General features: G+C 35.8%; 2 protein-coding genes across 2 annotated transcripts; one reads left to right on the top strand and one right to left on the bottom strand.

Moving 5' to 3' along the window:
• Nucleotides 1-507: 507 nt before the first annotated feature.
• On the top strand, nt 508-2347 carry LOC137749555 (uncharacterized). Its single transcript, XM_068489667.1, has 7 exons — nt 508-643; nt 824-871; nt 956-1002; nt 1578-1644; nt 1736-1779; nt 1945-2002; nt 2081-2347. Exons 1-7 carry the CDS (start codon nt 596-598, stop codon nt 2129-2131), a joined length of 363 nt encoding a protein of 120 aa, XP_068345768.1. The 5' UTR covers nt 508-595; the 3' UTR covers nt 2132-2347.
• Nucleotides 2348-2474: 127 nt separating this feature from the next.
• Nucleotides 2475-10205, bottom strand: LOC137749554 (serine/threonine-protein kinase BLUS1-like). Its single transcript, XM_068489666.1, has 21 exons — nt 9993-10205; nt 8419-9060; nt 7932-8186; nt 7233-7357; nt 7052-7096; nt 6847-6928; nt 6667-6735; nt 6424-6594; nt 6256-6318; nt 5914-5982; nt 5656-5784; nt 5492-5565; nt 4868-5074; nt 4091-4182; nt 3904-3980; nt 3522-3644; nt 3404-3446; nt 3269-3315; nt 3118-3179; nt 2987-3038; nt 2475-2873 (listed from the first exon to the last, which is right to left on the bottom strand). The coding sequence occupies exons 2-21, from the start codon at nt 8584-8586 to the stop codon at nt 2808-2810; spliced, it is 2019 nt and encodes a 672-aa protein (XP_068345767.1). The 5' UTR covers nt 8587-9060; nt 9993-10205; the 3' UTR covers nt 2475-2807.
• Between the last annotated feature and the right edge of the window lie 5396 nt (nt 10206-15601).

Raw genomic sequence — 15601 nt, 5'->3', positions numbered from 1 at the left:
TAGATTTTTCGGTTCGACTGCATCAAATATATTTACACACTGATGCTAACTTGCTAACTAACACGACATGTGATCAAATTCATAAATGTAATTAATATTGTAATAATCTCCTAATTATCTTTTATATCAAGTTTAACGATAAAGGTAATTAATCTTGGAATGAGGATCCTCTTTGTAAGGATTCTGGGAATCCTCCAATCACATCTGTTCATCGTATATTGTGCAGTCAGTTTTTGTCAGGTACTGGTTTATATTTAATTTTAAATGAAAAAATTTATAATGATTTTTGACTGCAAAATATACAATGAACAGATGTAATTGGAGAACCTTCAGAATTCTCACAAAAAGGATCCGGAGAAGATCTCATTCTTAATCTTGTACAAGTGTGGCCCACATTCACAAACCACAACTCTTGGGCCAAAATCTAGTATTGGGCCTTGTAAATTTAGGCCCAAGTGTTTATTCTCCTAACTAACACAAAAATAAAAATAAAATTAGAAAAGGAAAATTTTACAGCAGTCTAATCGCGTCTGCTGTAAGTCGTAATCGTATTGAAGAAGAAGAAGAAGAAGAAGAAGCAGCAGCAGCAGCAGCTATGGGCAGCTTCCCCGTTGCCCACAAGAAATTTTCCTTGGAAATTAAGGTATTTGGTTCTCAGTAATACGATGTGATTAGTTTTTTATTGGGTTTTTTTCTTGTGTTTTAGTTGCTCACCAACTGTTTGCTTAAATGCCTCTTCCAATATTGCTTCTGCAGTTCTGATTACATATGTATTAGGGTTTTGTAATTTGAGTTTAAATGTTATGGTGGTTTCTGTTGGCAGGGGAACAAGACGGATGTAGTGATGTGCAGTTATGATGATCATTTTCTTGTGAGCTTTGGGTTCAAATGTTTTTGTTTGAATTGGGGCTGCAATGTATTTGTATCAAATTCTAATGTTTGGAACATTTGTTAGGTCATTGCAACTCAAATTGGAGCTATGGGCACCATACTGCAAGCCAGGTCTGCATATCTGTTGTCTTAGTTTATGGGTTCAAAACTTTGTTTTTTTGATCCGGCGATATATGAGACATAGGATCAGGGAAAAAGGGGTAGAGGAAGACCTAGGAAGACTGTGAAACTGACTTTAAGAAAAGACATGGAGTACTTTGAGCTAACGGAAGAGTTGGTGCAAAACCGAGCGCAGTGGCGTTCTAGGATTCATGCAGCCGACCCCACTTAGTGGGATAAGGCTTTGTTGTTGTTTATACGACGATATATATTCTAAAATACTCTTATCAACGGGGAGGGAGATTGAAAATTGGTTGGAAGTAGGCGAGCACATTGTCGTGACCAATTGGCAGAAACCACATCTGCTTTGGGTCCAAATCTTTGGTTATTGATACAGAATTTTGGATCCAAATAGGGTTACTGACATTGATCTTTTTTATGCCTTTTGATAGCTCAATGTTACTATATGCCTATTCATCCATTGGGGGTTTCATAAGTGAATTAAATTTAGGAATTAAGGGAAGAAAAAAAATGAATTAAATTTACGATTGAGGAGCTTATGCGGTGTTTTTTATTTTCATTATCAGGAAGGAGGAAGGGATGGCAATCCATCCGACATTCAACGTGTCTGTAATCTTCGGCAAGCGAGACGAGGTAAGCTGTCCAGGGCAGTATAAGCCTGTAAGTTTTGTGTCCCTTGCTGACTAAAGTTTGTGCTCATTTGTATGTCTTGCAACATCTGCAGCCAATGCTAGTGTCATGTGCTCGTCAACTTATTGAACACATCAGGTACATATCACCATTAGACGGTAACTTTTTGACTATACTGTTTCATCTCCTCCTAATTTAGTGACAGTTACTGATCCTGTAAAAAAATTCGGTGAAGACTGTCGAGGTTAACTTACAAAAGGTTAGCTAAACTGTAATGTCTAATGCAGTAGGTTGTTTTTGCAGTAGCTCAGGCTCCTCGAAGCCGTTAATGCTTTCTCTTGGTCTCAAAGATCATTCAGCGGTACTAATCATCGATTGTCTTACGATGATTTTTGGCCAATATGCTGTTAGAAGTTGTAACATTCCCATTGTCTTGCAGGAGACACTGAAAAGCATTGTTTCAGCTGTTATCGAGAATCGCTTCTGGTGATGGTGTGCTGCCTTTGAAAGTTCCTCAATCTGCACCAACATTCCATCCGGGGTTCAACTAGAGCGTCATGGCGTCGGAATCATTCAGCTATCTACAAATAGGGTTGGTCGTTAAGTTGAATTACGTATTTTTACAATCCGTTGTGGTGTTTCGTAATCCAAATTGAATTGTGCTGTGAAATTGAGCTCATTTCAATCCGATTGAGACCAGTTTTTATCAATTTTAAACTTATCTGACTCGGAAAATGGTAAACCCGCTTCCAAATGTCTTCTAATATTTTCCTTAACGCGCAACAAGGCTCGCTCGAGGAAACGACCATGAAATTAGGAGAAAACGAAGAAGGGAAATTGAACCAACATAAATTATAATTACAATATCAGTACGATAAATTACAGGTTACACAACGGGATTCAAAGCACTCGCATTCTCAAAATTTGAACGTCCGCACTAACACACATTGACACATATTGTACACTAGAATACAACACTAAAAAATTTGCTCTGCGATTCAACAGTAACGTGCAGACACCACGTACCATCAAAGCGCCGAGAAAACCGCCCACCGGTGTCCACAACACCGCCGCCATGCTTCATCTTCTTTTCTGCAGCAATTTCTGTTTTCCGGCCAAAACATTTATTTGACAGGCAGCGGTGGACTCTGGACATGACATTGCCGTCACGCATCATTTCCATATCTAACATTTACATCTTTGTTGGGCATAGCTTTCAATTGCCTTTCTAACTGCAAATGAGAGAGATGACACCCTCTGATTACTTACAAGAACCGTTTGAAAACATCTCTTTTCTCGGCATAATACGAAAACTCTAACAAAAGCGTTCGAGATAGACACGAACCTGGGCATTTTTCAGCTTCTGTCTTTGCAATTGTTCGACAAGATTCCCGACACTGACATTACAGACAGAATATAAGTCAAATGTCTATATGCAGATCAACACCATCAAAAAGTATTTAATTACTCGAATACCTCTGTTGCAGATTAATGACGATAGACTGCAATTCTCTCTCCCGAGCTGAAGCTGGAGGTATCTGCATCAATGCCGTAAAGCATCGTCAAGCTCTAGTTCAAGCTTACAGTCCATTAAACAATATATGCAGTAAATAAACCCAGCCTTTACCTGCAAAAGGTCACTGGTGCTTTCGTCAGCGGACTCCCCTTGTATTCCTGCGTGAAGCTAAAAGTATTAAACCCAACAAAAATTTGCAGACAAAGCTAAAGGCCAAAAATGTGAGATAAAATGTGGGGAAGTTACCTGAGGTCTGTTCCACGTATTTGATCAATTTAAATATTTCGTCCTGTTGCATGAAGAAAGAAAGTTTGAGACATAATACCTCTACAAAATGGTGTTAGCGATGAAAACTGGCACATACTCTTTGCAAGGTGTTTTGCTGCAGAATGCATTGTAGTGATGGGAGAATAGTGGTAGCTGTAAGGGGTGCGGTTGCTGGACCGGTTGAACTTCCAGAAGGACTAAACAAGCAGTTTGAAGGACCCTGGAAAAGAGATAGAAACGGTAATGGTTATTAACGCCTGAAAGATATCCCACTAAGTTGCACCCCTTTATGAAGTTAAACATCATAAACACGCAAATTAGACATAAAAACCCGACGAGTACTGAGCACAAATCTGATGGGAAAACTGAAACCAGTAGGTATCTCAAATAAGAAGCAATGCAATTCTATTGTTGAGAACCAAACTTTGGATAAATAACCAATAACACTCCAGAATATATCGGTTATAAAATATCCGTACCTTGGGACTGAGTTCTGCAGAAGTAACCTTGAAGCGCCCCTTACGTTGGACAACTGCTCCTTCAGAAACATCCTCAGCTGCATAAACAGATGCACAAATGATAGAAGGTTTTTAAAGAGCATAAACGGGTGGAAGAAATCAGACATAAAGAATAAATGATGAGCACACAGAACTAGAAGAGACGAACCAGAAGCATGGCTAATGGCGTCTCTCTTCTGGCGATGCAACAATGGACCACTGTAGTTCCTCTCGGGTTGAGGTTTTGCTTGCAGATGATCCCTTCAAAACATATACAATATTTTCAACTCATAGGTAACAGAACCAAACTTTTGCACACAATTGCACAAAAAATACAATGATTGTCAGATGAGGATATCAAAAGAATCATACTGTAAGAGAATAAGACAATGATGGCAATGAGGATGTTAATACACTGAAGTCTATTACCATCAAAACCATATTCGTTACAGTTTCGTGAACTTTCGTTGGGCAAGGCTCTAGGTGACAACCATGATGATCATGACAATTTCGACTCTGAAGAAATTTAATGACAATTTAGTTCAACAAAGGATGGTTCGTTCCTCAGTACTCTACATATACAACAAATGATATTATCATATGACACTTTCAATGCGCAAAATCTAAATTACAGTGTAGTTCCAACAAAGGATGACTCATAACAATGCTTTACTAGGCAACAAGAATGTGCACTGTGCAATTTTTGTGAGGAGCTCTAAGTAGCTATTATACTAAGTCAACAAGCAATTACATAGGGAATTCAAGGAGGGTTTTATTCAGCCAGAGTTAATGAGCATGCAAACAATGCTTGATGCAGTAAAGTGAAAGGGGGGATGCTCATTTTCTTCTGGTTGAGAAAAGGGGAAAACCAATAGAGCATTTTACCGATGATGTTAGAAAAAAGCACATTAAAAAACCCAATAAACTTCATCATAAGAACGCTTACCTCTCACCGTTGCCAATAACCTTTTTGGGAGAAAGCACACTATCCGGTAACAGTGAACCACTCAAAAAAATTTTAGGCTCGGGATTAACATGACGTGGTAAAGAACTACATTGCCCTGAAGTCTCACCTTCACTTCTCCCATTTTCTTGAGCAATGTTTGTAGGACTAGATGCACTCACATCATCCTCACAAACATCAAAACAGCCTCTGCATCAGAAAACACCTTGAAAGTAAGATAAAGGAATAAAACAAATTACATTTTAAAAACCAAGCAAACATCAGTAAATAAAAATATAAATATAAAGTCAAATCAAGATATAAGGTTATACAGAAAGGAATAATTACAATCCAATGAAATTAAATTGCTAAAGTTTTTTACTCTAAATAAAAACACAAAACATCTCAATAATTTTGGGAAAATCCATAAAGAAAGTTATTACTAGGATGCTACATAAAATGGATAAAATGCAATAACTTGCAGAAAACAGTTAAAGATATTGAATAATAATAATTTGGCAGACTGCATTACAGAATCTGTTTGCTGACAAAATCAGTTAACGTGATAAAGCTGAAGTTATAAATATGAGTGGATAATACGATTCCAGAAAAGGAAAGCATTCATACTTAAGTGCTTGAAGAGGTTTGATAGGAAACGAAGCCAGTGAGCTGTCCAAATCATGCAGATCGTGGAAGCCATCCTATATAGGCAGACGCCGAATGCATAAAATAATTAGAACTTCAAAAAATATGAGACAAGGGAGATGAATTTAAAGGGGCAGTTCGTATACCTCCTGATCAGGCACAGCATTTGATTGGATTTCCATCTCAATGGCTTCCCTCTCTGCTGGAAAACTAACATCTTCATGCTTGTCATTTTGCTTCGTACTTGGTGCATTGTGCATGTCATCCTCCTCAATCTGCAGGCAACAGTGTGTCAGTAATATGTAAATTAACAAAATAAATGATTGATAATGATAAAATGCAAATGTCGTGCATGAATCAAACCAACTGTTAGTTATACATAGGCTAGAAATTGATTTACTTACAAGGGCAGCCTGCTTTTTTAAATCCTCAAGGTTGAAATTCCAAGCACTGATTCCTCGGATATAAACTTGCTGCAAGTGAGAACATATATCCAGGATGATGTTGATAATTGGGTACCCGAAATCCAGGAATTAGCTTCTTAAATATTAAGGAGGAAAGTTTGATTACAGAGTCTAGTATAGCGCATGCACATACAGACATGTTCAAAAAGTGCTAAAGACCAGAATGTGGATAGAAAAGAAAGAAGTGAAGGTTGAAAGAAACTTAAATGCTGATGCCTAAAGACCAATCAAGACAACAACTAAACACCCAACTATTTTTATTGAACTTCGAACAACTCTCACCTGTGATAAATGTTCATCCCCATAGAGAGCCTTATTCTGCACAAGAAGATCGGCTTCTTTTGCCTAAAACATAACCAAAAAAACACCACGTCAAAATGTGGTTGAAATCTGCCACGTATCGTAACTGAATAATAAAGTACAGAAGGGAATCTGGGAGTAGTAAGAGACCTTCAGCATCCTGAAACGTTCACCTAATGGAGCAAGACCCTCAAGGATGGTACGAGACAGATATTCAACAGGTCGTGCATGTTTGAAAAAATGGTGCTTCAAAAGTTTCTCTGAAGATGGACGCTTCTTTGGATCCTTCACTAAGCAAGCACCTACCATCTCTTTGAAAGACTGGAAAATGTAGCACTTTCATGAATTAAATTTGAGAATGGGAGATGTGAGTTTCAACTAGCCAACACAAACCTTTGAAAATCTCTTGTCTCTTTCATAGTCAAGGCCTGGGGGTGCATTTTGTAAAGTCATCAGCAAAACCTGCAACAAGGGGGAAAAGAGCAGAGAAAATTTGTAATTCACACAGTAAGCACCAGTGAAGCACTTCTACTCGGACGAGCTCATATAAATATAAAAATTGAAGAAAATTACTTTCATCGGTGGATATTTAGAAAATGGGGCGTGACCGTGAGCAAGCTCAAGCGCTGTTATTCCAAATGACCAGATGTCTGCTCTGTAAATGGAGAAACAGGTAAAAATACAACATAAGAAACTTCAAGTTTTCAACCAAACATAAGGCTGCAGAGAAACAATGCATACAAAAAGAACAAAGAAATTAGCTAGGTAACCCACTCACTTGAAGTCATATCCATGTAATTGCTGCATAACTTCAGGAGCCATCCTGATGAGAAAGAGACAAAGGCAGAGTATTTTTATATAAAAGCTCAAAAGCCTTAAGCCAATCAAAAATGGCAAAACAACCTTTGATATTACATCATCCTATATAAGGCTGAAGGAGACGATTAAAAAAGAAGTACCAGCATGGAGTTCCAACAAACGTATTTCTGGAACGTTGTCTATCTCCAGCATCAAACATGCATGCGGACACTCCAAAGTCTGCTAACTTGACTGCACCGTTAGAGTCAATTAAAATATTCCCAGCCTGAAAATGAAGGTTAAGAACATAAATAAGAATACCAGTCATCATCCTTCAACATGAACATGTATGGATAAAAGTATGATCAGAAATTTGACGCGCAAGCTTGTCATATACCCAGGATCAATGTATTAAAAGGCGAAGGCATCCTATGGATAGCCCCGCCTAGGCGTGAGGCGTGAGGCGAAGCCTCATGAGACTTAATTTTTATACTATATATTATATATTATATATATGTATATATTATAATACTTTGTAAAACAGATATTCATTGTCATTCAAAAGTGCACATGTTATAAACAAGTATAATTCACATGCACAGAGTTTTGAATAGTGATACAAACATGACATCATTAAGGGCAGAATTAATCTATGCACAAAAACTAAAAAATAAAAAATTCTCATGCATGAAAAGTAACTCTCCTCAAAAAATATTGGTTCCAAGGATACCGGTTTTCTACAAATTGTAGCCAATATCGTCACACTATTTTGTAATGAAGACATCAATAACAAAATCACCTGCCCTAAATGAAGTATACAAAAAATTATTGGTATTTTATAAGATAGTCGATTGTGGTACCTTCACATCTCTATGGATGAGGCCATGAGCATGAAGATACACAAGAGCTTTGAGAACTTCGTGCAATAAAGTTGCAATAACAGGCTCTTCAAACCCTTCAGGATAAGAAGATTTCATTATATGCAGGCAGGACCCCCCAGCCATGTATGGCATCACGACCCAAAGGCTGTGGCCAGAAGTGAACGAAGAATGTGCTCGTAATAAATTTTGGTGATTAATCAAAGTCATTGTATGTACCTCCCGTCGGATACCATCCTGCAAAATTTGACAAGAAAGTTAGAATCGTAGATGATACTTCAACATTCCCTACTGAAGCCATGATGCGATGAGATTGATGCATAAGTTCAATTAGTCCATACATGTTAGACATAGAACTCAAGTGAACAAGATAAGGCAAATATAAACATCACTTAGAAACAAACAACTTGAAATTATAAATCAAATAAACATACAAATTGTGAGCTGCAAAAGAGAGTAAACCACATACCAGGTCGTTGTTACATTTTTCCAGATCAAGAACCTTGATAGCAACTATCTCATTAAGTGGTATACAGAGTGCCCTGTACACAGAAGCGCTGACACCTTCACCAACTTCTTCGTATAATTTATATTCCTTTGCATCCAAAGGAAATCGTTTCTCTGATTCATACTCCATGGCTTCTTCTTATATCACACTATTAAAATACTCTTTATTTCTTGATATCCCGACGAACAACAATAAAGTGTACCCCAAGGAGATAAGCATCAAATCAGTATGGGGTTTGCAATTCGATAGCATTTTCCCCTTCTTCAACACAAAATTGCAGATACATCCAGTAACTCCATCGAGATATTTTTCTCGCCATATGTTTCCATTTATAGCCTAATTAATTTCAGGAACTCATAAAAGAACACTAACTAATTACACAATATTGACATCTCCAATGGGCAACACTATGATTTCATCCACTACCAAAAGATTATTGATAAAACTTGTCGAACCAGTACGTAGCACCATACAGTTGGAGACCATACAAGAAAAGGAAAGTATCAATCTCAAGCTCTCACAAGACCACCTTGAATGTTTGTCCTATGACGTGCATCCGGATGGCGATGATTGACATCTTAGGAAAACATATGAACAGAAATCCTACAAAATCAAAGAGTGCCTTAGCGCAAGATGGAAAACAAGGAATGACTACTTCAGTGACCCAAGTATATCAAACACATACCAATGAGATTGATTCGTAACAAATTCCAATAAATAAAATTTAACCCAACAATGGTTATACGAACACCAAACAAAATCCAAACACAAATCATAGTTCGGTAATCAGTGACCAAATTCGAGATTCCAAAGTAACCAACTTCGTTGGAAAGTAAGAATCCACTAAAAATTGTATCCAAAAAACTCACAATCTTATGAAATATCTTGTTTGATCAGTTTCCAAACAATCCTCACTCCCAGAAAAGCAAAGACACAATCACCCCAGTTCAACTTTCTGTAAATTCATGCTTCTCTTCAACAATTTACTCATAATCTAAAAAAATAAAAACTTATTTGCAATAAAAGTCAGATAAGAATTGCGTTGCTGCAATCTACCATTCCAAATTTCCACATTTTCTTAATCAAATTCCAAAAATGCCAAACCATCTGAAATCATCCAAACCAAAATCCCAGTCGCCCATTTGCCAACCCCACCAATCCAAAGCATCAGATTCTCATCGTAAACGTTAAGAAATCAAATAAATTAACCAAAAACAAAACTAAAATAATAACTTTTAATTGCTGCTAGATAAGAATTGCGTTGCTGCAATCCACCATTCCAAATTTCCACATTTTCTTAATCAAATTCCGAAAATGCCAAACCATCTGAAATCATCCAAACTAAAATCCCAGTCGCCCATTTGCCAACCCCACCAATCCAAAGCATCAGATTCTCATCACAAATATTAAGAAATCAAATAAATTAACCAAAAACAAAACAAAAATAAAAACTTTTAATTGCTGTTGACTAAAGTCATAAGCTTGATCAGAAAAGTCAGCTAAAATTCAACAGCTTTAAGAGGGCTGACACTCACCAGCGACAGTACCGAGTGCGTCGGACCAGTTCCGTACCAGAAGGTGCACAACTGAATCCGAGTTTTGCTTCTGACAAAGATTCAAACAGAAATGGGAGAACTCTCTTCTGCCCCTATCCCGACAAAAACGACGTCGATTCAGGTCGATTTGCTCGTCGATTCAAATCCCCCGATTGTCTCTCTCCTCTTCCATCTCCTCCCTTCGCTCTATATCCTTAGATCGAATCTTTCACCGTTTTACTATTACGACCTTTAGAAAAGTTATGTGTAATGAAAAATCACATATTTACATTAAAATGTTAACAATGATACTATTTACTTTACTTTTTTTTTTTTTTTTTTATCGTTAAAACTCAAAGTTTTCAAAATTTTTTTATTATTTTTTCTTTTTGTTGTTTTGTTTTCTAAAAATTTAGATACATAATTCAACAAGATAAATAAAAGATGCCCTTTCTTGTGCTTTCAGTTTTCGTCTTAATGGGATTGACAAACGGGTCTTGTTTATCATGCTTGTATTGTTTTTGTGTTATATTTATTATCTTAACAAGTTGTATTATGTCAAACTCATTATCTTAATGGATTTTTAACAAGTGATCTCATAACGACCTCGATTCATTAACGGTCGTGTCGTCTTATATTGAATTAAATTGTCGTGCAATAAATTGTTATACCTAATGTCTATATCTGCAAACGATATCTTATCGATTTCTTAACTGAATGACTTGATAACAAAGTGAATCATTAATGAATTCTTAAAGAGTTTTTAATGGGGGCTCGATAACACGAATCATTAACAGGTTAATTTGAAAACTATTATTTTGTGTGAGTCAATGAATCGTGCAATAAATTGGTGAGAGAGGATCCTTGCCGAATCCTCTTTATGAGGATTATGAGAATTCTCCAATCACATTCATTAATCATACATCGTGCGGCTAATTTTTGTCAGATACTGTTTACATTTAATTTTAAATAAAAAAAATTACAATTATTTCTGACTGCACAATATACGATGAACAGATATAATTAAAAGATCTTCAAGATTCTCACAAAGAGAATCATGCAAGGATCCTTCTGGTAAATTGGTAAGCCAAATCTCAGTCTCGAGGAAATTATTAGGTGAGAAAAAATAGAACAATTTTTTGTTTATTTGTGAGGAAAATTCAAATGAAATATATAATTTTGGTAGAATTATATTCTGTAATTTTTCCACAAAGCAGCCAACCGTGATTGCACAGCGAGGTGGGGCCCGGCGATGAGATTTTAACTGGACTTGGTCAGTGAATCGGGGATGTTGTTGCATGCAGGGGATCCGAATCCGTGATTTTTGGATTTAGAACGGATTATTGACTATCTTGGGCTTGGGCTATGTTGTTCTCAACACAAATATGATAGTGGGTTGGGCCTTTAGTGCATTTAAAACAACTGCCACCCCGTACATATTAAGATGGGCTTGAAGTCGTCTTACTAAAATGGGATTGGCATTTCGGTTGAGCTTTTTTTTTTTTTTTTTTTTTTTTTTTGGAATAATGATATTTTGTTTTATGAAATATTATGGCAAAATTACACAATGAGTCACAAATAACAATAAGTTATCGAAATCATAATTTATACGCTTTGAACTTAAAATTTCTCACTTACAAATGGAGAAAAGTGAAAGAAATATTACTAGATTGTAGTGCTATCATTTTTAGTTTAGTTGTTTGAAGAAAGTCGGGATTTTGACATAAAATTAATTAATAATATTCCAAATAGCAGTAACTCTATTGTACAAAAGTACATACAAGCTACCCTTTTTCCATTTTTAGATAAAAAAAGAAGATGCTCGGGGTTCGATAGCGTTACAATTTATACAATACATACCACTATTTTATTACGACGTATCTTTCTTGTCTTGATTGAATACATCATGGAAACAATCCTACGAGGGGTCTACTACGTCAATTCCGTAATGGGTTGGATAGAAAGACGCAAGAGCATGTTGAATTCACTTCCAACAATGTTAATAGTCAAAGGAAAGGAATCATCTCTAGATCTCTTCCTCCTAATCCACCAAATCAGGAGATCCGTGCCGTTAAAAATTGATCAAACGGCTGAAGTTACTATAACTTTTAAAGTGAGTCCTTGTTTGTAACTGTTGAATCAAATTTCAAAAGCACAGAGCTCCTGATTTTGTGAATTAAGAAAAGGAATCTGGAGAGAATTCCTTTCCATAGTCAAGGACTAGTTGTGAAGGATTACTTTAGTCATGTCAATAGCATTGTATTCGTGTCATAAAACTTGAATTCACTTTCAACAATGCTAATGGGCAAGCATTAGTTGTGGTTGGTTATTTTAGTCATGTCAAAAGCAGTCTAATCATGTCATAAAACTTTGTTATTTGCGATTAGAGCTAACTCAACAATATTTTGACACTTGTATGAATTTTTGTATTTAGCAATGATTAAGATGTGCAATTAATTTAGGGTTGTTGAAGAGTATGGCCAACATAAAAATTGTACATACTATATGAAGTGAAGTTGCACAAGCAAGGCGTGACAAATGGCAATGGCCACATGATGTGGATATCATATTTTCCGCAGAACAATACTTGACTACTAACTAGGAATTCTTACTTAAAATTTCTCAAAATTATTCATTTTTAATTTATAGAATTTCTTGTTTATAATCATAACTGTTCATATTATAAATCACCCCATAGAGATCGTCTATGCAAAAAATAAATTAAAACTAAGATCGTTTAGTCATCAAACTAATTAAAAACAAATTAACAGTATTAGTAAAAGTATTACGAATCATCTAGTATTTACTACAATAGATTGACTAAATGACTTTAATTTTTTTTTTTTTTACAGCGATGATCTTTATAATGTGATTCATAGTATAAACGGTTTTAATCATAAACACAAAGCCTTATGATTAAAACGCTAAAAGTTTTGAGTAAGAATTCTTACTCATCTTTAAGTAGCTAAGTATTATTCTTTTCCACACTTATTATATGTGTGATATTTTTATGGTCTTAATCATGCTCAACGCGTATTAAATTTATGAATAAAAATTAAAAAAAAGTAAAATTTTTAATATGTATTAATCAATAATACAAGCCACAAAAATGCTGCAAATAAAATAGACGGAGCAAATTTGAACAACATAATGTGCAATTGTGCATGGCTCGTGATAAATCATCATCAACAATTCCACGAAGTGGTGGGAGGTGGGCCCACAACAAGGACATGAAATGGAGCCCCATCGTAATGGCACGTGGCACAGTGCGTGCGTCCCAATTTTACCCCTAGAATTTATGCGTCTTACCTCCTAAGCATGGGACTCTTTTTGTCGGCCGGATGAGAACTCCCTAGGGTCTACTGCACACAAAGTGACTCCTCAACTGTTATTTGCTTGAAGAAACTTAAAATTTAAGTTAACTATCACAAGATAGTTTCGTGGTAGGGGATGAATTATAGGTTTTTAGTTTACACGATATGTCTTGAATTTGATTTCTAGATTTTGTAAATAACACGATGATGATATGGAGGAGGCTCCAATAACTGAGTCTTTTTGGCCCTGAAAAGAAAAGACTGTGTGACCAAGCCACTAGCTGATCTTTTTTTTTTTTTTTTCTTTTAACTTGAAATTTAGTTAAGTCAGATTTTAATTAACCACCATATGTGTTTTGCATTTGAGTTTTGTACTTAATTATTATCCAAAGACAAGAGTTTACAACTCGCCAAATACTCAATTCGGCCGAAGTTTCAATCAATCATCCTTTTCATCAGCTTCATTTGGATTGAGCATGCGATACCACATTTAGGGTATAGATTATAATAGCGGAGAGTAACGCTATCAAAACAGCTTGTGGCATTGTCCGCAAAGAAAATACAAATAGTACATGAGTTTTTTGGCCTTTCGTGAAAATATTGATGGACGAAATGTTTCCTACAAAAGCAATCTCGAACCGACCTTGACGAAGGAGTCTATATCATCACTAAAAGACTATATAAACAGAGGGTACATTTATTTCCACGTACTCATCCTAACGGATTGTACAAGTTTGGTCCTTATTTTTGAGTTAATTTTTGTGTGAGTTGATGTGTAGCGTACTTCATGTAACCGAAAGCTGCTTTAGAAGCTAGAAGACAAAGGTGATGACTAGGCATGGTTCTTACTTTTGTTTGACCACAAATTACCACGGAAGGAGGAGAAACGGAAATCTGTGTCAAAACTTTAAATTTTGTGTCGCATGCAGTGGTCCTGAAGGAATGAAGGTGATGATTACTCACGGTTCTAACTTTTGTTTGACCACAAACTACCACGGAAGGAGACACGGAAATCTGTGTCAAAACTTTAAATTTTATGCCGCATGCAGTGGTCCTGAAGGAACGGAGGTGATGACTAGGCACGGTTCTAACTTTTGTTTGACCACAAAGTACCACCGAAGGAGGAGACACGGAAATCTATGTCAAAACTTTAAATTTTGTGTTCTATGCAGTGGTCCTGAAGGAACGGAGGTGATGACTAGGCACGGTTCTAACTTTTGTTTGACCACAAACTACCACAGAAGGAGACACAGAAATCTGTGTCAAAACTTTAAATTTTGTGTCGCATGCAGTGGTCCTGCAGGAACGGAGGTGATGACTAGTCACGGTTCTAACTTTTGTTTGACCACAAACTACCACCGAAGGAGGAGATACGAAAATCTGTGTCAAAACTTTAAATTTTGTGTCGCATGCATTGGTCCTGAAGGAACGGAGTAACTTTCAAAAAGTAGAGAACAACACTAATTAAATGCACAAGTTAAATTTGCAAAACTAAAGAAGCCGGTAAAGTTCACATCACTAAATTAAATATGATTTATGGACTAGTATTAGTACTGGTTGCTACTATTTCTGGTTACTTATGAGAAAGTGTTGAGAATAAATTTAATATTGTTGAAGGTTACACTTGTATGAGCTTTATATATAAGTCAATCTACTTTTTATATTGTCAATTAATTTTACTATAGCACCATAAATTTTTTTGTAGTATTAGAGCAAATTCTCACAAGTGTGAAGTCCAACGACCACATGTGCTCTCACTCAATAAGTTTAACGTTAATTCTCATACTAACATATAAAACATTGTACTTAAAACATGAGGTGTTAGTGAGTCCAGAAAAAGTCTCACTTTGAGAAAGCATCATTAGCGTTTCTCATAATACAAACTTACTCTCTATACATATAAGGATAAACATGTTTAAGATTTAAGGTAATCACAAGTGAAATAACTCAATAAAAATGATAGCTACGTTTGTAGTTAGAATTATATACATATGTAATTACATAAATTTTACACAGGCATGTTGAAATTCCTCGAGCTTTTCTCTTTCTTTTTTTTCTCTGCTCGATTTTCCTCTCGTTTCTCTCTCTAAATTCGTGGCACAACAACTTAACTCTTGTAATTTATCCTATTTTTAAAGAGAAATGTTATTGACACTCTAAAAATTTCATTTTACACTCCTCGCAAATGTATTTTTCTTTTTAAATATAGAAAGTTTGGAATATCAATAACAATTTTCTTTTTAAATAATTATCAAATTTCCGATATAAACATACTATGTTCTTCCGTAAAATTTA

Source organism: Pyrus communis, chromosome 11, assembly GCF_963583255.1.
Source record: "Pyrus communis chromosome 11, drPyrComm1.1, whole genome shotgun sequence".
Taxonomy (NCBI): domain Eukaryota; kingdom Viridiplantae; phylum Streptophyta; class Magnoliopsida; order Rosales; family Rosaceae; genus Pyrus; species Pyrus communis.
The sequence above is the reverse complement of the archived record's forward strand: the minus strand, read 5'-3'. Positions and strand labels throughout refer to the sequence as shown.